Consider the following 25,157-nt stretch of genomic DNA (forward strand, 5'->3'; position numbering starts at 1 on the left):
GTGCTTGATTTGGCTGTACACGCTGACTTGTTCATCAGGAGGAAACATGCTCCCTCGTCGATTGGATTTTACAAAACAGACCCGCGTCGTCACATTGAATCCTGTTTAAGAAGAGCTTAAAACACAACTTTCTAATGTTACATTGATGACGTGAGGAACGCTAAAGTCGTCTTGGTTACATTAGTAGGCTATGCGAAAATAACAAAGCTCAGAGTCGCAAATTCAATGATCGCTGCATCAGCACACACAAAACACGGGCGTGAGAGAAGTAAATGAATGAAATGGACATCACGTTTAGCCGATTCAACGATTCCAAAAGTCATACGATTGGAAGTTATTGCTACATGCGGCTACATGCGGCTACATGCGTCTCATGCTGGTTTTGTTAGGCAATAGCCAGGGTCCAGGGAGTGCACAGAATTTTAGAGAGGCATGGGCTGACATTTCTAAAAGGGCCTTTTCATACGGATAAAAGTTAAGGGCTCAAGCCCCTTTTGCTGTATGTGCGCACGTGCCTGGCGACCAGCGGGTCACATTACAGACTTATCATTTCAATCCGTTTCTTTGCAAAAACACATTTCTTTTAGAAAACATTTGTATTCTTGTTTCTCCCAGTGTTATGGTTTTTAACTCTCCTACTGCCAGATCATTTATTTATTTATTGGGTCTGGCGCCATCAAAAAGCGGCTTACCTTTGCGACGTTATAGTAGATAGACAGACAGACATTTTTTATTTTTTTTTTATTTTTTTTGGTTGTGCAATAGTGCACTTTGGTCTGCCAGGCAGCAGAGGGCGGCGTCATGCGAGAATGAATGTGAATTTGCCTGTTATGTGTTGAAGAAGAAGAAGACCAGTCACTGGCCCCAGAGCCTTACAGCCAGAGGAAATCAACAAGGAAGTGAATTGTTCTCCGTTGATCTAACGCATAATGGATTTTTTACACCATCACCGCGGAAAATGTGTTTACAGTAGACGGCCGCGCGACCCCTCATCAGCTTACAGTCATCAGACGAACGAACCGAACGAGCGCCGTATTGGCGGAGAGGTCTTGCGAAATCGGGCGAACGTGAACGTTCAAAGCGTGGGGAGAGTTAATGTGTAAATATAGCACTTTATTATGGGGAAAAACGTGTGTAGGCCTATTTTCCTTTTTTAAATCGCTAAAATAGCGCATTTTTGAACACATTTCCTTAACGGTTAACGGTTAATTAACTGATAAGGCCTGACGGTTATCGGTTAAGAAAAAATCTCCATTTGGCCATCCCTAGACATATAGCCTACAGTAAGTTAGAATATTATGAAATATACATGAGAAAGAACACCAACACTAACTTCAACACACCAATCCACCAGATTTTAAATTGACTGTGTGTCGATTCTTGTTTTGAAATACCTATCTCATCCCATGGGGAACTTTTTTCAGCTTTACCCAGCTGAGTGCTGCCTACATAGGAAAGCGGAGGGGGGAGCAGTTACTAAATAGGGACTTTAAGCTTGATGATTTTCAGGACGGCAACGCCAGGCGGAGTACGGCTGCTATGACGCAATCGCCGTAGCGGTCAAAATCGTCCGCGACGGGTTCCCACCCCATTTACTGAACTCTTCCTAGGTGGGCACACTAACCATTCAGCGATGGCTACTTGTACAATCTAGTACCCCCTCCTTCACAGAAGAAACAGAACACTTAGTTATACATTAAATAAAAAATAAAAAGTGAGCAATGCTATTTATGACTTAATTTCATACTGTACCGTGCGAATAGGGGGAGGGAATGGACTCGAGTGTGTTGGAGGTCCAAACAAAGGTGCTTCTTCTGTGGATTTGACATCTTTTTGTGGCTCAGGAGCTTGAAAAATGAATACTTGGACACCCTGTCTTCATTTTTCATCAGATGGTGATTAATGATGCAAGTCCCTACACTACGGTACTTAACCATTTTGGTACCAAAAGTAGACTCACTGGTGGATGGTTTTATAACCACTTCCACTTCACTGCTAATTTGGTTTGCAATGGCACTCAATGTGACTGACCCTCCACGAACATGTGAAAACGCAGTGGAAGTGGTGGGTAGAGAGTGGGTGGGTGGTTTGAGAAAGGCCTGTACTCTGCTCACTACATAGCTGTTAGGCCAATCAGGGTCCGGGAAGGTCTGTCAGTCATTCAAAGACACTAGACCTTACCCGTACAAAGATATGTGCTCCAAAATATGTGTGGGTTGTGGGGAAAGTTACTGTAACTGGTGCGTGCGTGAGAATATGTGGGAGCATCATAATGTAAGGAGCAGCCCATGGAGGAGTGTATTTATGATTTCCATACCCGTTGGAAGATGACCCGGTGCATGCATGACCCATGCGAGAGAGAGAGAATGTGTGTCTCTTCACTGCAACATTCCTAACTGTGAGAGAGGTGTGTGTGGGGCTATGGGATCCCATGGCCTGGAGGAACAGACCGTAACCCTGACAACAGGCTGAGCTGAACAGGCTGTGCTGTACAGAAGTGGTGAAGAAACGCTTGAATTTGGGAAAAATGAAAAGCGGGCTCCGTCAGCGTCTGTATAATGCTAATGGCCAATGCCATGTGAAAATTGGGATCAGTTGCTGAAGAGATAAAGGTGGAAATGCATTGTGACTGACCTACTGACTGACTGACTGACTGACTGACCTCTCTCTCTAATTATATAATGGATGTCTATCTATTGGGCTGATTTTATGGATCTTAAAGTCACTGGACATTCAACACGTGCACATGCAATACATTAGATTTACCTGTCCACATATGAACAGTGAGCAAGGAAAGACTGCCTTCATGTATTATGCTCCAAACAAATGGGATGTACTTCAGAACTCGCTGAAATTGGTTCAATTGGTCTCAATAGAGTCATTTAAAGTGCTTCTCGAGGGCACATTACACAGTGACTGTACCTGCTTCGTGTAACATCTATATTTTTTGCATCTGAAAGGTTGTACTGTGATTTGATTGCTTATTGTGTTATTTTGTTGTTATCTTTCATTGCTTGTATTCTTTTGTATGCTGTGATCAGGGTGTCCTTGAAAAAGAGCTTGCTCTCAATGGGCTCCCCTGAAAAACAAAAATGAAATACAGTTTTCAGCTCACTGGTTTTGGTACTTCAGCATAGGGGAACACTGTCTGGTGACAGGCTTTTCAGACTGCAGGCAAATCAGATTTGTTTCTCAAATATGATCTTTAGAACAAACTTTCCATAGTGTTATTATAACCACCAAGTCGACAGGCCGGGAGGTGGAGATAATATTTTTGTTTGTGCGTGTGCGTGTGCGTGTGCGCGTGCGTGTGTGTGTGTGTGTGTGTGTGTGTGTGTGTGTGTGTGTGTGTGTGTGTGTGTGTGTGTGAGCATGCATGCGTGTTGTTGGGTGTGTCCGTGTGTCCGTGTGGGCAGCATCTCGCAAACCGCTGTACCGAATGGCGTCACTCTTAACATGCACACTCCCAGTAGGCCAAGGACGACACTCCACCACCAATTCTATAATCGTCTGATTCATACTCGGTTGAGTGCTGGTGTCGCACAACCACGTATATAAATCAAGCCATAATGTTAATGTGTGTGTGGCTACTGTAGGAGATGCTCTTTACTCATCACATGAATGTGAGGTTGTGCCCCGTACTGTACTGGGTCATGACGGCATGCCGCCATGCATGGTGCTGGGTTACAAGCCACAATCATTATATTGGACAAACAGAGACATTGTGTATACGAGTATAGGAGAGTGTATCATAGTATACAGTTAGTAGTACTGTTGTTGTGTGCTGTGTGTGTGTGTGTGTGTGCGTGTGCGTGTGTGCGCGTGTGTGCGCATGTGCGTGCATGTACACATTCTGCACATAAATCTGTAAGGTACACGTGTGACTGCCTCCCATATGCCACTGCCATATTATATTTATAGCCCTGTATTATTACTTTGGAGGAAGAGAAAGGTTGTTGTGAGCATATAATGTGTGTGTCCGTGGCTTTGTGGGCGAGGCAGTAGCTGCCCTCTCCATATCGTCGCTGTTGGGTGGAAACCGTGCAGGTTCCTTTATTTATTATCATTGAAAAAAAAATAGAAATAGTGAACCACCTCGTGAGGTGTGAGCTTCTAGATCTGCTATTTTCACTACTTTTGCGCGACACCCTTGTATGATGATGAAGTAGCCTAGGGCAGGGTTCTTCAACGTTTTCAGGCCAAGGACCCCTTAGTTGAGAGAGAGATGAAGCAGGGACCCCCTACAACCCATAGATACAATATAGTTTCTCAGTGTATTTTGGATTCATGTCAATTTGTGTTTTCAGATATTTAACCACTTGAACCGTCAATACTTAATAAACCTGACCCTTCACTGTGTACTTAGTCTGCTCTTTTTACCCTCTTTACGAAACCTCTTTGCCAAAAATAGCCGCTGCGAGGTGTTGTGAGCTTGTAGATCTGCTATTTTTGGCTAAAGTTCTCAGAATTTGGACACTAGTGTTCAAGAGGTTAATATAAAAAAGGAGAAAAAAAAGCTTCTATCACACAAAGATTTGGAGGACCCCCTGTAGTAACTCTGAGGACCCCCTAGGGGTCCCGGACCCCCTGTTGAAGACCTGTGGCCTAGGGCATTCCTTTAAGAGGAAAAGAAACATCAAAAAGTTGGAGTATGGAGATACAAGGTTTCAGCCTGCGATATGCACTGTGACTCAGCCTCCGTCTGCCTATTATGAAACACAAATGCAACACTGTGTGAAAAAAGAAACGAGAGGTTTATCTGCAAAGTCTCATCTGTGTGTATGTGTCCCTTGTTCTCCTACCTTCATGAGGACCAAATGTCCCCGCGAGGGGGACAGAAATATGGGGGGAAAACGCGACCAGGCGTTTGCCAACAAACCTAAACACAACGGTGGGGGCCCAGAAGTTGGGGGGGACAAAGATTTACTATTCTGTCCGTTACGTGACATAACTCGGACAGTGCTGAGTCGTCTCATGCGACCGTCGCAACGCTCGCCACGACGCTTCTGCTCGCTCTGCGATGTTTCACATGGATCAAGGTCGCCTGAGACGGCGCGCCTCCATTGCATTTGTTGGAAAATGTATGTCTGTCTGTGTCCATGTTTTCTCTGTCTTGCATTCAGCCAATGAGAACGCAGGGCTTGCCACCACGCCCCCACAGTTGTTTTTAGGTTCGTTGGGAAAAACTAGCACGCGGGAAAGACACCCCAAGTGGGGGACATTTTGCTAACCGTTACAATCAAATGAAGCTAACAGGGTTAAGCACACAGTGGGGACAGTTAAGCTTAGGGATCATGTTTATAATACGTAGTGAGTGAAAAGTCTTCAAAAGCTTGTAAGATGTGCGTGCGTGTGTGTGTGTGTGTGTGTGTGTGTGTGTGTGTGTGTGTGTGTGTGTGTGTGTGTGTGTGTGTGTGTGTCTCAATATGGTTAAAATCGTCCCACTGTACTTGTGAAGCGTGTACTGTGCTCCAGGAGATAAAGCTGATGTGTACAGGTGTGTGTGTGTGTGTGTGTGCACGGCGCACCTGCACATATTTTGCCTGTGCGAGGTTGTGCATTCAAACTCTGTAAATGTTACCAGCTCTTACTGTTTAAGCGTTATCTATCTTCCACTGTTAAAAGGAAAGAGGCCATACAATCTTCTTTGCATATCAAAAAGCCAAGGAAAGAGAGTTTTCGTCTGCATCCAAAGTACCTCGGTCAAACATTCAACTTGTTTGCTGCTTTTTTTTCTCCCTCCCTACATTCTAGGATGACAGGAAGACGGTATATTAGGGACTGGTGCATTCAAGTGGTATCAAGTTCACCGCACACACAGGAAGAGTGTATGAATGGCACGAAGAGGTGATAATTACTGTACCAATGGTGAAGTTGAAGTGTTTGAGTACTATTTGCAGCGACCGTGTCTGTGACTTCAATATGGGTGAATCTGGAGATGGTGTTCATATCGATTATCGATTGTGCTGTCATTGTCAGAGACACACACAAATTACAAACCCAATAGTCATCCTGTCCACTTCATAATGATCGTGCAGCAAATAACATGCCAGTAACTCAACTGCTCTTCATACAACAGCAACAAGAGCACGAGCACGAGGAGATTCCAAACGGTCATCATTTGCTGCTATTTATGACTAAAAGCACTTGGACACATGGTACTCTTTTTGAAACTGAACTACAACCACGACTTGAATACAGCCTCAGGCTTGCTACTTGTAATCTAGATGATCTATCTAGGAATTTCTAGGCATCTATCTAGGCATATTTATTGGATGGTTCATGGTTGCAATTTATTGTACTGTAGCAAGTGGATTTGGATTTAACAGCTACCGGTATGTAAAATGTCAAAAATCTTACAAGGGACAGTCCCATTATTGATCAGCCCCAGAACGCGAGCGAAATCAGATTACAAAAAGCGTTTTGTCCATTAAAAATTATAGCAGTCAGGGTTTGGTCCAAACAGGATTGGAAGGGCTTTTCCAGTCATGAAGCCCATTATGCACTTACTGCAACTGGCCATTACGAAATTTGTGTTGACTTGAGTGGTCACACTTTTGCGTGCGGCTGCTGTGTGCTTCAACTCAATTAACCACTTAAGCCTATTTTATGCTTAGGCTCTTTGAAAATAGCCAATCTACAAGCTCACAACATGTGAGCTTGCACATCCCCCTGCAAGGCAAATTACGTCATGATGACGTTATGATAACGTCCTCCGGTGACGTTCAGAACTCGGCCAGATGACAGCCCATATGGGGAGGATCTTGAAGTCATTACCAGGATGTCATATGGACTTTTTTGTTTGACAGGATTATTGTTTGTAATGTTAGTTGAAATATGAGCATGTAAGGTTATATTCTGGGACATATCTGACTAGTTATGATATTTATCTGGCCTCGATCAGACCCTCTCTGATTAATCCAGAACGTCCGTTTTCGTGGGCAGGATTTATGTTGGTTGAAATCAGGTGATATTATTCTAGGCCAAATCATCTGACTAGTCATGGTTTGATTTGATCTGGCCCCAATCCAGACATCACTGATTGGTCCAGGTTCTGACTCTTGAACGTGCTTGCTGGGCTGCTATTGTCAAAAAGATTTGAAAACTTTTGTCAAATCCTGAAATACAGTGGAAAAACTGTGATGTGGTTAAATTCAGCTCAGTCGATTTCAGCTTTTACGTGACTCTGATGAGAAGCGTTTCCTTGCACGCCGTGCACGCGGAGACATAGTGCCTCCTGCTCCCGCAGGTTCTTTCAGCAGCCTGTGGTCGCTCGGTGCACCACTGCTGTAACCTACTTATCCTGCATGGGTGATGTGAACCTGCACTAGATAAACGAGGCTGCCAGCTCTTTAATGGCTGAACAGAGTAATGAGGCATGCCCTCTCTGCCCATGACAGCAGGGCATGTAGCCTGGGCGTGGGAGAGGCTGACAGGCTCTTTTGTGCTGTCTGCGACCCGTGGCATTGATGTACACATGGCCCTGTGTGTGTGTGTGTGTGTGTGTGTGTGTGTGTGTGTGTGTGTGTGTGTGTGTGTGTGTGTGTGTGTGTGTGCGCGCGTGCGTGCGTGCGTGTTAGTGTGCGACGCGGGCAAGCGTGCATGACTTTGTCTGCAATGCATGTTTGTCTATGTATGGCAGTGTGTGCTTGGGCACGTGTTTCTGTCTGTATACAGTACGCGTACCGCAGATGCGCTCGTGGAAACCGTGTGCGTGTGCCAGTGCACAGACCTGTGTGTGCGGAAGGCCGGGTGCGATTTGTTTGTGTTGTCCTCCACAAAAGTCCCTTTAGTCTTGGCCCTCCAGTCACAACTCTCTCTCCATCTCTCCGTCTCTATCTCTATCTCTCTCTCTCTCTCTCTCTCTCTCTCAATCTCTCTCTCTCTCGGCCATCTGGGCTCGTGGACCTCAGCTGCTTTTCTTGCCAGCCTCCAAAGCTCAATAAGCCAGCATCTGCATCGTTCGTATCAGCGGCACCAGTAGGCTTCCATCCAACGCCGGCACCCCCTCCTCCGCTCCCCCCTGCTGTGCCAACCAGTCATAATGCAGATGTCCTGGTAAACAACCGCTGAAGCACTCCACAACATCCCCGCCCGCCCCTTTCCCACCCTCCGGCAACATTTGCCATCATTGCCCGCGGGGCCTTCAAGAGTACAGATAAACAACAGCCGAGAAAACGACAACAAAGGCAACAAAACAAGCCGGCGCTCAGTAACGGGAGATGGCATCAGCGGGGAGCGGTGGGAGCCTTCAGGCAGGGGCGTCACAAGGGGGGGAAAAGTGGGACTGAGTTACTAGGGTCCAAGGTGGAGGGGCCTTCATTATTTTATACTTTGAAAAATAGCAGATGCCGCGCTGCAAGCTTGTAGATCTGCTATTTTTGAAAAGTCGTGAAAACGTGTGCAAATCTTTGAATATATCTATTTTTTAAGTGAACATTTGTAACTCACATTTTGCTTCTGGGGGTCCCTGGAACTAAATATTTTGAGATGAGTCCGAGGCCAAATACAAATCATTTTGGGGATCCTTCACATAAAAAAGTTTGAGCACCACTGACATAGAAACATGGGTTTTTCTAAAACAATATTTAAAATATTCAAGGACTTGCACAAATGTCACAATCTTTAAAAAATTGATGGTATGCGCATGCATAAAGTGAATGGCAAATCGAGTGGCAAAGTGAGTGGCAAAGTGAGTTGTGGCAATGCAATCTGATGGACTTTTCTGTTTGGATGTACAGTACAGTTTGGGCTGTTAAGTCGCCAGGAAGTAGTTTTTTGCCACTCAGTAGGCGTTCCTGCATAACTTCCGGGTATGATGATGATGTCACGCGCATACCCTCTAGCAGATCTACAAGCTCGCAGCGCGGCACTCGGTGCCACGCTGTGACCTTGTATATCTGCTATTTTTCAATAGTTAAAGTACCCAGGGCCCAGAATTTGGCTGCGACACCCCTGCCATCAGGCAGGCTGACGCTGTCACGATGTCAGAACCTGTGAGAACCTGGAGCTGTGCTGCTGTCAGTCAGAACCTGCTGCTGCTGACGCTCCTGTCAGAACCTGGGACTGACTGACCGCCACTGCAGATCCTCCCCCGTCTCTGTCTCTGGTGTTGTTGGTTACGCACGGCCGCCTCGCTCCCCTGCCTCTGCCCACCCTTTCTCTCTCTTTTCCCAGTGCTCCTTCAGTCCCCCCCACACACACACACTCCACCACGCTCTTTTCTCCTCGCCTGAGCTGAGCTAAACCCCCCCACCACCACCACCCCTCCCTCCCGCACGCACCGTTGCCGCCGGGTGGGGGGGTTGTTGAGGGTTGCTGCATCCAGCGCCATACCACTGGGCCAGCGTATGTGTGTATCTGCGGGGGAGGAGGCGGGTGGGGGGAGGGAGAGAGAGAGAGAGAGAGCGAGAGAGAGAGAGAGAGAGAGAGAGAGAGGAGAGTGTCAGGGGAGAGAGAGAGCTGGCTCAGAGCTTTGGTCATGTGCTCAGTTGTTGTTTTTTTCTTTCCCTTTTTCCTGGAGGGTTCCTGCTCTCCTCCTCCGGAGCAAATTTACGCATTCACTTACTGTACGGCTGTGAGCCTCACAGAGACTTATCTACTCTTAAAAAGGCCGGGGCACACAGAGGGTACGCCGCCGTCCCGAGAAGCAAAGAAACCTTTTGACGATGCCCTGACTAATGTCGGCCTAGTTTCTGCACTTCTTCAAGCTTTATCCCAAGACGAGTCACGACCTCTACATTTCATGTACTGTAGAATAGTCACTGAGGATGAGACGTTCAAATATACTGTATGGTGCAGCAATACAAAAATGACATTCACAGATGGCTATAATGCCATGGACACTTTTATAGAACTATATATACATTAGCCAATGGGTCTATTCAACAACTGTAGTGCGCTTGGTATGGACTACCCAAATTCTTTATGACCTGCTTCAGAAATACAACCAGTGTTGTCAAGTACAATAAACCCAACCATCTTTAAACAGCACAAATTTGACAGCTGACCTTGACCCTCAAACGTTTAACCATTCTAATCTTCAATTGATAGCATTATACTGTTGCTCGGAGATGGAAGGAATAATTGTGTTTACGTAAAAGTCAATTGGGCTATTATTTAGAGTAGAGTTGGGGAAATTATCAAAGAAAAAGGACTAACCTTTTTCATAACTTTTGACCTTGACACAGTAACCCACTAAATGTAAAATAATTTGATGGGGTAATCCAGGGATCCATTGCTCACCTTTCTGAAAGGATTTGTGTCATTCTGTGTGGTCGTTTTCCTGTAAAGTAGCTAAATGACATGAGGTGGTGGGGTTACTTGATGTCATGTCTTGTGAGAACTACATTCTAGGGCTTTCATAAGGCTGTATTAAAACATTAATTTCATCTGCACAGCTGCTGCAGGTGAAAATAGATCGATATTAAGTGCAATGGAACAATTTTGTTCTTGAAATCACTACTGTAATTTCTAGCAAAAAAAGAAAATCACACCCGTGTGAGCAGTGGTTTACTGTACTCTACTGTACCTAAAGGTACTGTACTGTACATATTCTGTGTTCTATATCTATGAATTCTATGTGTTCTAGATCTATGAATTCTGTGCCCCCCCCCCCCCCCCCAGGCTAGTCTCAACAGCACCCTCTTACCCCCCCCCCCACCCCCCTCCCCCCTTCCCCCCTGTGTGTGTGTGTGTGTGTGTGTGTGTGTGTGTGTGTGTGTGTGTGTGTGTGTGTGTGTGTGTGTGTGTGTGTGTGTGTGTGTGTGTGTGCGTGTGTGTGTGTGTGTGTGTGCCTGGCCTGGCCTGAAAACAGCGCCCCTCCCTTAACATGTGTGGTCATAAAAGGTACTGTAGGCTACATACAGACAGACAGACAGACAGACAGACACGGACGGAGACAGACATACCCACACACACGGCCACGTATAGGAGCGTTGTGACCACCGCTCAAAAAAAACTAACCACTGGGATTATCCTTTCTAGCTTTAATTGTCTAGCTCTTGATCCATATACTGAAACCCATAGCCTATGGACATAACCAGCTGTGATTAATCATACTATCGTACTATAGCACGGTATTACAGACTATCTTAAACCCTCGTGGCCCACTTCACAAATAGAACATTCTTTGATGTAATTTCTCATGTGACTGTTCACTGTGGAGATCAGTAGACACTACGAGACAATATACATTGAACTACAAAGGTAGGCCAGCTTCAGGGCCGCTCTCTCCCGTAGTGCAAGCACCAGGGGTGTCGCACCAGATTCTGGGCCCTGAGTACAAGGATTCACTGTGGGGCCCCTGTGCTTTAACTATTGAAAAATAGCAGATATACAAGCTCACAGCGCGGCACCGAGTGCCGCGCTGCGAGCTTGTAGATCTGCTATTTTTGAAAAATCTTGAAAATCTTTGAATATTTCAAATCCTTCTAAGGTTTTTTGAAAAAAAACTATGTTTCTATGTCAGTGGTGCTCAAACTTTTTCATGCGTATTTGGCCACGGACCCCCATCTCAAAATCTTTAGTTCCAGAGACCCCCGCCCCCAGAAGCTAAATTTGAGTTACAAATGTTGGCTTAAACGACTTTTCTAAAAGCAGATCTAAAAAAGATCTATACCGTAGCTGCTATTTTTCAATAGCAAAATAGCTATACAATAATTAAGGTCCCTCCACCTTGGGCACTAGTAACTCAGTCCCACTCCCCCCCCCCCCCCCCCCCCTTGTGACGCCCCTGGCAAGCACAAAGCTGTTTCTGGCGCGTTGCTGCTGTACGAGGCCTGGAAGGCTTCCCTATGCTGTAGTGTAGTGTAGTGTAGCACTGCAGCAGTGAGTCTGGAGAGCCCTCCAGCCATACCGGGATTCATACGAGAGGGAGAGTGACTGCTAATCTGCTAATTGGCTAAATGAGGCTGAGGGATAGCAGAGAGCGAAAACAAAACAGAGGAAGGAACAGGAAGATGGAGAGAGATAAAGCGAGATAGTGTGCATGCCTTTTGTATGTTCATGTGCTGCGCCATATGTCTGTGTAGTGCCTCGACGTATGCGGGTGTACGTGTGCATGCATGTACGTGACGCAGGGTGGGTTCTAAGCACAGATGGGGAACATATATCTGGGACAGTGCGTTCCCCCCAGACAGAGGAAGAGAGAGAAAGAGACCTCTATCTGTCAGACCGATCGGTCTGTAAAGTGATCATCTCGCACCTGAACTGCACATCGGCTCATTAGGGATTTCAAAGACCTAACCTGCCAGACGAACGCGGCCCTTTTGGTGCAGTCGGGGTGACTCCGAGTTCACTCGTCACAATGAGCCTGACGTGACTATGCTTCCTGCATATGTCGGCATACCCGGCATGTGCTCTCGAAACAAAGCAGACACTTGCCTCATTTGTTCTCATGGGAATCAAAACTTCCTGACTGTGCCTTATCGTCACTGTCGGGCAGAAACCTTGTATCTCCAAGTTCAAAATTGGTATGTTTTTTTCGTAACGTAACACCCTCCCTCCTTCATCATACAAGACTGTCGCACAAAACTAGTGAAAATAGCAGATCTACCGGTACAAGCACACACCGCCTCACCATTGTGTGCTTGTAGATCGGCTATTTTCACTAGTTTTAAATCATTTTTAAAATGATAAATACAAAACTAATGGTTTTGGACACAAGGTTTCCACCCGACAACAACATTATTTGATGTGCATGATCAGTCAGTATGTATTGCCATTATTATTACCGCCATCCTCTCTCTGTTAGCAGCATTATTCCAAGCAGTTGTTAATGGATTTGCACAGATCTTGGTGGAAAGTTTGGTCCTGGGCCAAGGAAGAACTGATTTACTGGTCACATCGTTTCCTTGTCAACCTCCAGAGGTCACTGGGTGTCGGTACTCTGTGTGTAGGCTAATGCATCATGATGTTATATTGGCCAAAAGAAGCACCACAACGCCTCCCAGACAAAATGCCACCTTGGTGGAGGTCTGCTTTCCACTGAGGACATTTTGTAGTTACAGTATTATTATCCGCCAGAGATCATGTTTTCAGCCTTGCGTGGGTGCGTGCGTGCATGCCCAGCAAGCCAAATGACGTCATGATGACGTTATGATAACGTCCTCCAGTGACTCCGGTGACGTTCAGAACTAGGCCAGATCACAGCCCACATGGGGATGATCTTGACGTCATTACCAGGACGTCATATGGACTATAGGATTATTGTTATTGTTTGTAATGTTAGTTTAAACATGAGCATATAAGGTTATATTGTGGGACATATCTGACTAGTTATGATATTTATCTGGCCTCGATCAGACCCTCTCAGATTAATCCAGGACGTCCGTTTTCGTGGGCAGGATTTATGTTGGTTGAAATCAGGTGATATTCTCGGCCAGATCTGACTAGTCATGGTTTGACTTGATCTGGCCCCAATCGAGACGTCACTGATTGGTCCAAGTCCTGATGTGCTTGCTGGGTGTGCTTATTGTCCCACAAGACTGGACAAGCTGGACAAGTGCCTGTCCGTTTTGATTGGTTGAATACTTTATTAACAGTGTGCAAAAGGTACAGAGGTACAGTTATTCAATAATGCTAAAAGTATAACACAAAAAGCCCTGAGGGCTTGTTTCCATTGTGGTCCTGTGTATTCAATTCATCAATTGGGATGTACTGTACCTGTACTAACCAATCACAGACATGCAAATATGCCGGTACTAGTCTACGTTAGATTAACACCAATAATACATTCATCCATGCCCTGCATGGTGGCAGAAATGTTTACGACTGTCAGTATGTGTGCTATTGTGTATTTGTGTCAAACTTCTCTATGCTTAAGTTACTTTCCACAAAAGACTGACTTGACAGCAGCTGTCCATTGTTTACTCCTACGTCACCAGACCATATACAGAACACTTCTGTAAGAACCAACATGCAGCTATTTATGGTCTACTGTTTTGTACAAGAATGGACTGGCCTGACAGTCACGAGGGACACTTGCATGTATGCGTGTTACCTTGAAGAGCTCTCTAACTTGTTGTTAATAAATATATTGTTCATATTCACTCTACCCTTGTGGAAATTCAAATTTTATACCGAAGGGTTTCGAAAATCTATGACAGTCCCTGCACATTCAACACGGCCTGAGCTTTCTTAACCACTTAAACCCTCTATTCTCAGTAAAACGGACCTGAATTACAAACTTTGACTGTCAACTTGTGTAGCCACCATGTCAGCGACATTACAGCGCTTACTTCCTCTCTTGAAGGTCCCGCAAAGTGGCTGTGAGTGGGGCAGCAAAAACCCTGACACATTTTAAATTGCAGCCTTTGATTGACTGCAGATGTAATCGACACAAGGAATTCACCCTTTGTCAAGTACTGAATTCGGAAAAAGCATGCTGGTTGGCTGGTCAGAGACCAATCAGAAGGTTGACAGGGTGAATTAACAAGCACATTTTGCGGGGCGCTGCATGATGGCCTATTCGTGGTTATAGGCTCTAAGCCTGAGAGCGAGTCGCAGGTTCGATTCCCAAGCCAGACGACCCTTGTCCCTGTCTCTCTCCCAGTTTCCTGTCATTCTAAAACTGTACTATCCAACTAGAAATACTGTTCCTACGAAACAGTGTGGGCTCGCTGCTCCCTCATTGGCTAAAGGCCCTGCTTTTGTACTGTCGGCCAATTTTTTTGAGGAGAATAAACTTGACCTATATAAAGTTTAGTGGTCTCGCCTTTCAGACAAGCCCACAATAAAGGCAGAAAAGCCCAAAGAATATATAATATATAACCTTTGTCCTAGTGACGAAAACATGCCACACCAGATAGTCCTTTAATATTTGTTGTGTTTCCTGCAAATAGCACGGAATTTATATACGACAGTGTTAATACATATTATTGACCTTTTTTGTCCTTGACCTTTGACCATTACATTTTGTTATTTTGTCTATATGGTCCGGATGGGGAAGAAACTTAGGGTTATAGTACATCTCTCTAGCACAGGGGTCTTCAACATTTTCAGGTCAAGGACCCCTTAGCTGTGACAGAGATGAAGCAGGGACCCCCACTACATACTGTGTAACATTATGTTGCAGATTAAACCTTTTCATAGATTTCATAGATAGGATGACACTATCATCAGAGTAGGTTGGATTTGTGTGTATTTTCAGTTAAACCCACTTAAACCCTCAATACTTAGGGTGCGTTCGGAAATCCGCACTGGTGTGCCATGTTGTCGTTCGTTTATTCGGTGCATTTGGTGCGTTGTCGTTCGGAAATCCAGTGCGCTGCGCACCGGTGTGCTGAGTGCACGCACTGAACAACCCTACTCAGAAGATGGGGTTTGACGGTGTGGTGCATCAGTGCGGTGTTTTGATTGGCTGGTTTTCATGGCCGTGTCTCGAGCGCTTCTCTGCTGTGAGTGTGAACAATGGAGGAAATGACCGCAAAATGCAGCATTTACAGCTTTATTGGTCGTTTGGGCTTGATAGTTTCACACACATCAACGTGTAAACTAACAGCAGGTATGCCAATGTTATGAATTACATCTCCTTTCAATAGCAACGATACGTTAGCAACTGCTGCTTTTCAGAAAGTTTACCTTCAGAGTGAAAAAGCTCACAGCTGCCTCTTAACTGGTCGTAAATAAGCCACACTGAACACACTCTACAACGTCACGCCCACTGCACTCACTACACTGAGCACACACCCGGTGCGCATTTCCGAACGCACCCTTAGTAAACTTGACCTTTCACTCTGCTCTTTTTTCCCCCTCTACACCAAACCTCTTTGTCGAAAATAGACAATCTACAAGCTCACTGACAACGTTGTGAGCTTGTAGATCTGCTACTTTTGGCTAAAGTTCTCCTCAGAAAAGGGATGCTAGGGTTCAATTGGTTAATGTAAAAACAAAGTTCCTATCGCAGAAAGATTTGGTGGCCCCCCTTTAGTAACTCTGAGGGCCCCCTAGCGGTCCCGGACCCCCTGTTGAAGCACTTATCATCCTTTAAGTGCTAGATATACCACACACTATTAAAGTAGGGCTAGGAGGTCTTCCTATGAGATAACAAGTCTGTTTGATTCCAACTACTGTACTGGGATGAAGGCAAAAGATGGAATAACTGATGCATGATATATTCTGTTTATTCTTGTGTCTCTGTGAGAGGAGCAGTGGAAACATCAAACGCGGTTTTTCTTTTTACCCCAGCATTCATCTCGTAGCTCCGCTGGAGCGTCGCAGTGGCCCTGACAGTAGAAAGCGGCGGCTGTACTCGAACCGTTCTCCGTTTGTGAACGTGTGTAACTGTAACTGTATGAATGTTGCAAGCCAGTGGTGAGAAAGAGGACGCACACCCGGCAAACGCCATTCCCTGCTGAATTAACCGTTACATATGGAGCCTATGAACCTTTGTGCATCTTACTATTGGGCAGAAACCTAAACCTTGTATCTTCAAGTTTCAAATGTTTATGTTTTTTTGTAAAGTAAAGCCCTGCTTCATCATTCAAGACTGTCGCACAAAAATAGTGAAAATAGCAGATCTACAAGCACACAACGCCTTACGATGCGAGGTGTTGTGTACTTGTAGATCAGCTATTTTCACTTTTCTCACACCGTCTCCATTGTGTGGCCGTGTGTGTATGAGTGTATCCGTCCGTGTATGCGTGTGTGTCTGTCATGTAGCCTGAGTACCGCTGGGTGACCAGAGAGGTGCTGTTGAGCAGCCTTGAAATGCACACACACACACACACACACACACACACACACACACACACACACACACACACACACACACACACACACACACACACACACACACACACACACACACACACACACACACACACACACACAGCCTTGAAATTAATGGACACCACCGCTCAGTTCACAATACAAAAGGAACGATTTTGGACATGCAAGGTTTCCACTCGACAACGACGACTCTGCATAAGAGCATACCTAAAAAAGCCTATATGGCCTGTAAAAGAAGAAAACAAGGAAACAATGTCAGAACGAGCTTGTGGTGACATGAGAGGACTGGACATGGGGAGGGGAGACGGACACACAGACCGGAGCTGATGTTTTGTGAATCAGTGTGAGTGGGTCAGAGGTGTCAGATTGTCAGTAGACCTCCAAACCCTCCGTGAGCCTCCACAGCTCAGAGGAAATCACTCACTATGGTGGGCCAGACCTGTTCCACTCAGCAACACACAGCCTCATGCACACGCACGCACGTCATTTGTTGATGCAAAGACACACAGCATTAATTAGCCTAATGTGAGAGCGTGCACGCACACACGCACAGTGCTGATATGGGAGGGAACCCCCCCAGAGAGTGACACACTGAGAGGACAGACCCTCTGATAGGGAGAGCCGTGTGCCCAGAGACCCGCTGCTGTGTTTAAACTCCATTAGCAGCACAGTCACCCTAATTAAAGCCATGTTTTAATTAGGATTTGGACAGCCATGGAAAGAGCCGGCGATGATAATATTCGTTAATCCAGCACAAAAGCGTGCACTTCACCTGCCCTCCGTCACATGTCCCCGTCTCTGCCATGATGTGCTGTGCTGTGCAAAGGCTTTCTCCGTCGCCTCCCACATTTTATGATTTTTTCTTTTTACAAAGTGCTTGTACGTCTTACTTAAATAAATTGATAGTCGTCCTTGTTCTCTTTGTGGTTAATGAGCCGATGGGCTCTTTTTTAGCTTTGATTTGTCTGTCTTTTATTTAGCTGACACGGCTATCCAGAGAGAACTTCAAATGAATGGCTGGGTTTCTGTGTCTCGCTCATTGCTCTGCTGGGACACATTGATAGGACACACATGGCTACTGAGGGAACGGAATCTATGGCTTGTTGTCTCTTCAGTGAAGGGATGGTCACTCTTGTTGCATTAAGATGGAAATAAATGACTTAATATTTCTCTCTCTTTCTCTCTCTTTTCCCCACAGCGGCAGATGGCGTGCCAGTTCAGAAGGATGGAGAGGGGGTAAGTCCGCCATCACTCATTCTTATGCACCCTGCACACTGCCCTTTTTGGCCCCTATGGTGGAACGCCCAATTCGGATGCACTCCGCCAGAGCAGTGGTTCTCAACCTGTGGATCGGGACACCCAGGGGGGTCACCAGATGATTAACTTAATGTGCAACTTTGTTTTCTCAGTCAACAGTAAACAAACCAACATAAAGTTTAAGTGTGTAGAGGATATATACGTACACATTTCTAAAGTGACAATTCGAGGACTTTTTAATACCTCTAAAATGACAAATGAAACATTGGTCAAATTGTCAAATATTAGAGTCAGAAAATGTGAAGATCTGTTATTTTCACAAAAGAACCGTGTTATCCAAAATGTCAACTCTTAGTCAGGGGGGGGGGGGGGGCAGTTTTAATATGATTATTTTGGGGGTCGCGGCCTGAAAAGGTCAAGAACCACTGCACCACCAGAGGATCCAACATGGCTTCCGTCGTAAGACCAGTTTCACTGGGTAGCCTAGCACACGCACACGGCCGCGTTGAGTCATCATATTTACAAGCCTGCAGTATGTCACTGCTTATTATGTACCCAACCACCCTCCTGCAGCTGAAAATGGCCAGCGCTCATGCTAGCTTTTAGCCAACTATAGCGCAAAAACACGCCAATGTCAGCCGGCGTAAGAATCCCACTACGCTCAAGATGGCGCGGGGGCGTCTAGCTGGAAGAGGTGACCAATCATTTACCGGCTGGCTCATTGCTGTTGCCATGAAATGTGCCACTTGTCTGTCTGACAGAATCACCCCCCCCCCCCAAGCCCCTCGTATAGTGCAACCGTAGAGGCATCATCCCCCAACCCCCCTCTCATAATTCTATCAATACTATCCCCTCTCCTCTCCTCTCCTCTCCTCTCCTCTCCTCTCCTCTCCTCTCCTCTCCTCTCCTCTCCTCTCCCCTCCCCTCCCCTCCCCTCCCAGGCTCCCCCCCTCTCCTGTCTTCTCCTCTCCTCTCCTGCTACTATCCTCTAAACTCTAAACTGATCCTTCTCGGACAGGACACAGGAGAGAGAGAGGGAGAGCAGAAGAGAGAGAGAGAGAGAGAGCGGAAGAGAGATTTTGGGTGTAAATGTGGAGCACTCGTAATTTTTCCTTCCTTGGCACCAAAAGTGCGCTGCCGGGGAGGCAGGCAGCTCCCATAATTTATTTATACCGTGTGCCCTGATACGCCCTTGCGGAGCATGGGAGAGAAACGGGCTACACACACACATGGCTGATGTTAGCACAAGTGGACAAAAAGCTGCTTTTCAGAAGGCTCCTGAGTCCCGCTTTGTCGCTCTAGTGTGTTAAATCTTCTCCTAAAGCCCCCCAGGATGGCGGGATGAAGGGAGGAAGAGTGGCGCGTACACGTCATGCACACACATATTCACACACACACACACACACACGCACGCATGCATGCATGCACGCACGCAAGCACGCACGCACGCACGCACGGTCGCACGTACACACGGGGAGATATTAAGGGAGGGAGAACTGAATTTGATTTGGTTTGATTTTTTTTACTGTATTAAGAATTTAAAGCACAAAAGATCATGATGTCAAATCCCAGAGGACAGCACTTAAAAGCATTACTAAAACACCTATCTACAAACTGGCCCTCCATGGCATTAAAAGCTAATAGAGAGTGTGTGTAGGGGAAAACGTTTAGACAGTGTTCTATACAGAAACATCAGGAAGGCATTTACCAATGCACAGGATATTGTAGTGTAGTGTAGAGTGTAGTATTGTTGTGTTACTGGGCAGAGTGCTTGCAGTATGCAGTACTGTTGTTCTGACACCTGACTTTGATCTTCGAGGGAAAGGGTGGGGTTGGAGAACAGACATTTGATCAGGGTTATCGAGTGACAACCTCTCAATACAGATGTTTTGTTCAGTTAAGCAATTCAAGCCCATGACGGCTCCAACCCCTTCAACACTGCTATTATTGCACTCATTCACGCTGTACAGTATTATGACGCTTGCTGCATCTTACCTAAAGGTTATCTTTATGCCAGGAGGAAGGAGGACCAATATGAGCAGAGAGGAGGGAGATACTTATGGGCTATTTTTGGGGTACTTTGTGAGACACCACATCTTTGGTTAGCATTGCTACCAGTTTACTGTATCTCATTGCCTGCAACCACATCAAGGAAAACTGGCAGAAAAAGACTCAATGCATAAACTATAAAGGGAGACTTCTTAGATCCTTTAGAACCAAAACCTTTGCAACTTTTTTGCACTCCTCATTTTAAGCACAGAGCATGTTAAAATAAAATAAATAGGCCTACTGTTTTCTTAGTCTCTGTCTAAGGAGTCTTCCTTAATAGCTAGTCTTTTTCTGCCAGTTTTCCCTTATGTTTTTGAGACACCGCACCTGCAGTCAACCGTGAACAAAAGACAAAGAAGGGCATAACATACAATTTACCGATTTTACCCTGTACTTTACTGTTACCACATCATACATACTGTACAATCAGAGGTGGACAAAGTAATCAGTAGTCTGATTGGCTCTATGCACATCAGCCATATGGGAAAGACATTGGTCCTTCTTCCTCCGCAGGTCTTACCAATTATACTAACTAGACATACAGCCTTTTGATTGATTGAAGACTAAAAAGTACAGTTTCATGACGGTACACCGGTACAAGGTCAACTAAAAGGAGATCCTAGAAAAGACTAAGCTTATTTCCATAGGAAACCATTGAAGTATCTCATATAATATTGAATGACAGACGGATAGAACACAGTACTGTGCAGTAGATATAGTAAATAAAATAAAAAAATAAAATAAAATAAAAATAAAATAAACAGCGCAAAAATACATAGTAGGTAACAAAGTGTGTTATTTCCATTTGCGAATGGCTGCCGCCTGTAAGTGGTTTTTCAGGGTGATTTTAAAGGATGCTAGGGAACCACACTCCTTCACAATTTTGCATCTACAGATTTACAGATCGCTGCTCCAGTGATTCAGGTTGGAAAGATAGCCTATAACCTGGCCATGCCTCTGGAGAATATTGTGGGCGAAAACCCTGTTGATTTTGAGTGTTCCTGTGCTCGCCATCCCGGCACAACGCATTGGGGGACCTCTCTGGGATTATAGTAGTAAGATTAAGGCTCTGTTCCATTCCGGTCAAACAGAGTCAGGGTGCTGATTTTATACATGTTGGCTCACTGGAAACCGGTTCTGGTACTCTCATGGCCCCTTTGAGAGGTGGTTCTAAAGGGCCCCTTACGGGTGTGTATAAGAGTGTACAAAATCTACAAATAGAGAGATGGGGTTACCTTGAAATAAAAAGGTTTGAGAACCTCTCTGCTATATGTAACAGAGCCTTAATCCTTCCTGACTATTTGAAGCAGAGGCCGAATTCGCCCGAATCACATGAAAGAGGCCTCACAGCACATGGTTGGTTCTACAGACTCCACCTTTCGCACGCAGATAGCTCAGATCTTTGCCTACGTTCTTAGCTAGGCCTCGACCCGACCCGATACGCGGTTTTCCGGAACCAGCGTGAAAGGTTCGGAATCTCCGTATGCGGAGCTGATGTCTAACATCAGGGTTTTCGGATATGCCCCAGATCCGAAGGAGGTCTACCTTTCTATGTCTGTAGAGTGCCAAGTGTAGTGCCAAGTATGCTTGGCACTACACTGCCGTATAGTGCTTATGGGAAAATGAAGTGGAACAGGAAACGGATATGCCTCCTTCTGAAAGCCTGGGCCTGCAGTTATGCACAGAGCCTATTCCGCGCTGATAACCGTATCCTTAGCAACTTATCAGGGGTGGGTTGATGTGCACTGTGTGAATACGTACTTCTGCAGCTACAGTATTTATCTGTTGTTCCACTCAGGGTCAGACCCACCTGTCCATGTCTATATAAGAGGACGAGAGGGGGATTGTCTCCCTACGGGAGGGCATGACAGAAGCCAGTCACCCACCAGTGTGCCCCTGGTCTACCTAGTGACAACTCAGCTGATAGAGAGGAACTGTGTGACACAGGCTGCTTATCTCCGTTGTCACAAACATCCACCTCCCTGCTGACGTCTCTCTCTCGCACGCACGCACGCACGCACGCACGCACGCACGCACGCACGCACGCACACACACACACACACACACACACACACACACACACACACACACACACACACACACAGATAGAGTCATTCTGTACACAACAAAACAAACTCAAACACAGCAATGTTCCACAACCTTGCAGCATCCCTGGCAGAAAATGATTACAACTAGAATGTGGGGGGTAGAGAGACCAACGGTACAGCAGAACTAAGCAGCTATAAGCATAAATTAAGCAATACACTGATCCTTCTGCTCTTGCACTTGCTGTTGCTCTGATTCTTGGCTCCTCTCTTCACTCTCCCTGGAAAAGAAAGCATCCTGTAGGGCAGGCTACTGTTTATACAAGCAAGAAAACGTGGCGCTAACGTTATCACCAATGCGCCGCTTTGTGATGCGTTGATCAGCGTGTTCAGGTTCATTTACAGAGTATGAATCTGGCTGGTACCGACAATAAGCCTCTCCGACCTATTTACTTATTACCAGGCTAACTTACTTACCCATTATTATTTGGCTGGGTTATTGCATGGTTGAGATACAGTATAGGCTCTCTCTCCCCCTTCCTCCCTCCCTCCCTCCCTCCTTCCCTTTTCTCACTCTCGCTCTCTCCCCCCTCTCCCTATCTCTCTCTCTCTCCTTTCTTTCTCTTGCTGACCGAGCTCTGGCCTGATGTCACACACAACACTTCTTCAATTTCTCCTTCTCCCTCCCCTGTGCCCTGTCTCCCTCTCCCCCTGTCTCTGATTCTGTCTCTCTTCTCTCTCTCGACATCACACACTACAGAAACCGTTCCCTAACAACGAGAATTCTGCGCTGACCCCAACTGGTGCCTACCAATACCGATTTGCGCAATGTCAGTGCTGTGTGATGTCAGGCATGTCCCTATTTGGGCATACTATGCCAGTGCTGTGACATCAGGCTTGTCCATATTTGGGCACATTCCGCCCATGCACCCGTCACAGACACAAAACTTGAACTTTATATGTATATGGTGGATATCTCTTTATACCTGCTGCTGCTTCTATATAGTTATTTTCTGCTAGTTCTGCATGTTCGCTGTGCTATCTCCCCTCTGTCACAATCTCTCTCTGTCCTCCCTGTCCCCCCCATACGTCAAATTCCAATCGTTTCCCCACCCTTCTCTCTCTCTTTCTCGCTCTCTCTGCTCCCCCCACCCCATCTGCCCTTTCTCTTTCTTCTGTTTCGTTTTCTTCTTCCTGTTTAGCATGGACGTTCAGAATTTTCATGGGAAGGAATCAATGTAAGTGTTGTGAACATCATTCCTTCGTTTTGCTATGCTTTTTGCTTTTGTTACTTTGTTCCTGTCATCGTTTATTTTAGGTTTTATTTCTTCTTTACAACTTAAACGCACTCTTTTCTTTTCATACCTCACGCCCCACCCTTCTCCCCTCCTCTTAACCCTTAGCAGCTCTTTCAGTTTACAGTAGTGGTGAACACTGTAGTGGGCAGAACAATCTCACCTAATGTGTCCTTATTGTTGCAGATCAAAAACTACACTTCCCTCCACCCCCAAAAAAGAAACAAAGAAATTTGCTCACTGTAAAATCCTGATTGCAATTTTTGAGTGGTGCTAACCGCTCCTACGTCTGGCTTTGTGTGTATATATGTACTAAGTATGAGCCCGGATCTCCATGTATGGAGATAACTGATGTCACAGACAGAACGGCCCATACAAGGACATCATTTTGCACGTTTGTATCGTGTTTGATAACCATGCAAAGTCACTTCGCACCTGTGCGATCTCTTTTTTACAGTGTACAAATTTGGGAAATGTAGGTTTTTGGAGTCTCTGTCCAAATGCTTCTCTTATCATTATTTAACAACGTATTATTAATCCACCCATCTACATCATCACCTTTTCTTTCCACAAAACTCACACTCTTGCTTCAATGTCTCTGTGTGCTCTGGCACACCTTCCCATCACTGTCCACCTTCTCCTCCCTCTTTCCCCTCGTCCATTCCCCCTCTCTCTCTCTCTCTCTCTCTCCCCCCCCCCCCCCCCCCCTCTTTCTCTCTCTGTGTCTCGTCGTCTGTCCCTCTAGCTGTCGATGGAAGACACCACGTCCATCCTGCCCCGGCTGAAGAGGAACTCTTCTAACGCCTATGGAATCGGGGCTCTGGCTAAGTCCTCACTGACGGGTGTAAATGGTAAATGACGCATTTTTTGTTGGCGTGTCAGGTGTGTGTGTGTGTGTGTGTGTGTGTGTGTGTGTGTGTGTGTGTGTGTGTGTGTGTGTGTGTGTGTGTGTGTGTGTGTGTGTGTGTGTGTGTGTGTCAAAGCTGGGAAACTGACCCCATGTTAGCTCCATGCCTCAGCCGGGGCACTGGAGCCAACATGGCACCCAAACGTGTGCAATTGTTTTTTATCTTCCTGCTCTCGTCACAGTAGCACTCGTCAATGGGGAATGGTCGCCCATTGATGGAACAGCACTGAATTCACATCACGGTCCTGGAAATACATGCTTACCAATAATTCACCATCACATCATTCATATGCATACAGCTGCTGTTGCTTAGTAGAAGGGGCGAGTGGGGAGTGGGAGGTAGTGTTGAGATGTTAAAGGGTCCATTTGGTTATTTTGTATATTTCCTTTTTTTTTAATCTATTTGCCTTCTCCCTCTCCTCTCCTCTGTGGCCTTTAAGAATTGCCTCCTTCAAAAAGAAAACAGAAAACAACAGCATTGAATGATATTGACCTGGCTATGTCCGTGCTCTGCAACGGATCTGCTAACACAAGGTCTTCCATTTCTTTGTGGAGGCGATGCTGTTGGACAGATGCTTATCGCTCATCGGAAAATTTTCATTCCCTCCAGGATGTCTGGTGGGCTCGGCATCCGCAGTAATGCGGGTAGGTTTTTCAGTTCATCCTTGGTCTCGACTTCGAAGAAAATAGGATCTTCGGTCCCTGTCTGACCTTCAATTAGTCCCTTGCAGGCAGCGATAGTTGCCTTTATGTTCTGGGATGCAATCGTTGGGGTCCAGGCAATGATGGCCAACTTTCTTCCAACAATATTTTGGCCTGGCTCAGATCTGCCAAACGCAAAGTCATACATAGCAATAGAGCAGGTGTCATTTT

At 45.8% G+C, this 25,157-nt stretch overlaps 1 protein-coding gene across 1 annotated transcript in view; it reads left to right on the forward strand.

The window, feature by feature from the left end:
* The window catches only part of fam131bb (family with sequence similarity 131 member Bb), a gene marked incomplete at both ends in the record, with an annotated part of 59,686 nt that overhangs the window by 15,181 nt on the left and 19,348 nt on the right, over positions 1-25,157 (forward strand). Inside the window, 3 exons of the mRNA XM_080743356.1 lie at positions 17,930-17,967; positions 23,285-23,320; positions 24,123-24,228. Of these exons, the coding sequence (XP_080599482.1) occupies positions 17,930-17,967; positions 23,285-23,320; positions 24,123-24,228 (180 nt within the window). The remainder of the gene's footprint in view (positions 1-17,929; positions 17,968-23,284; positions 23,321-24,122; positions 24,229-25,157) is intronic.

The sequence above is a fragment of the Nannobrachium achirus genome (genome assembly GCF_963921795.1).
Source record: "Nannobrachium achirus genome assembly, chromosome: 2".
NCBI classification, from domain to species: Eukaryota; Metazoa; Chordata; class Actinopteri; order Myctophiformes; family Myctophidae; genus Nannobrachium; species Nannobrachium achirus.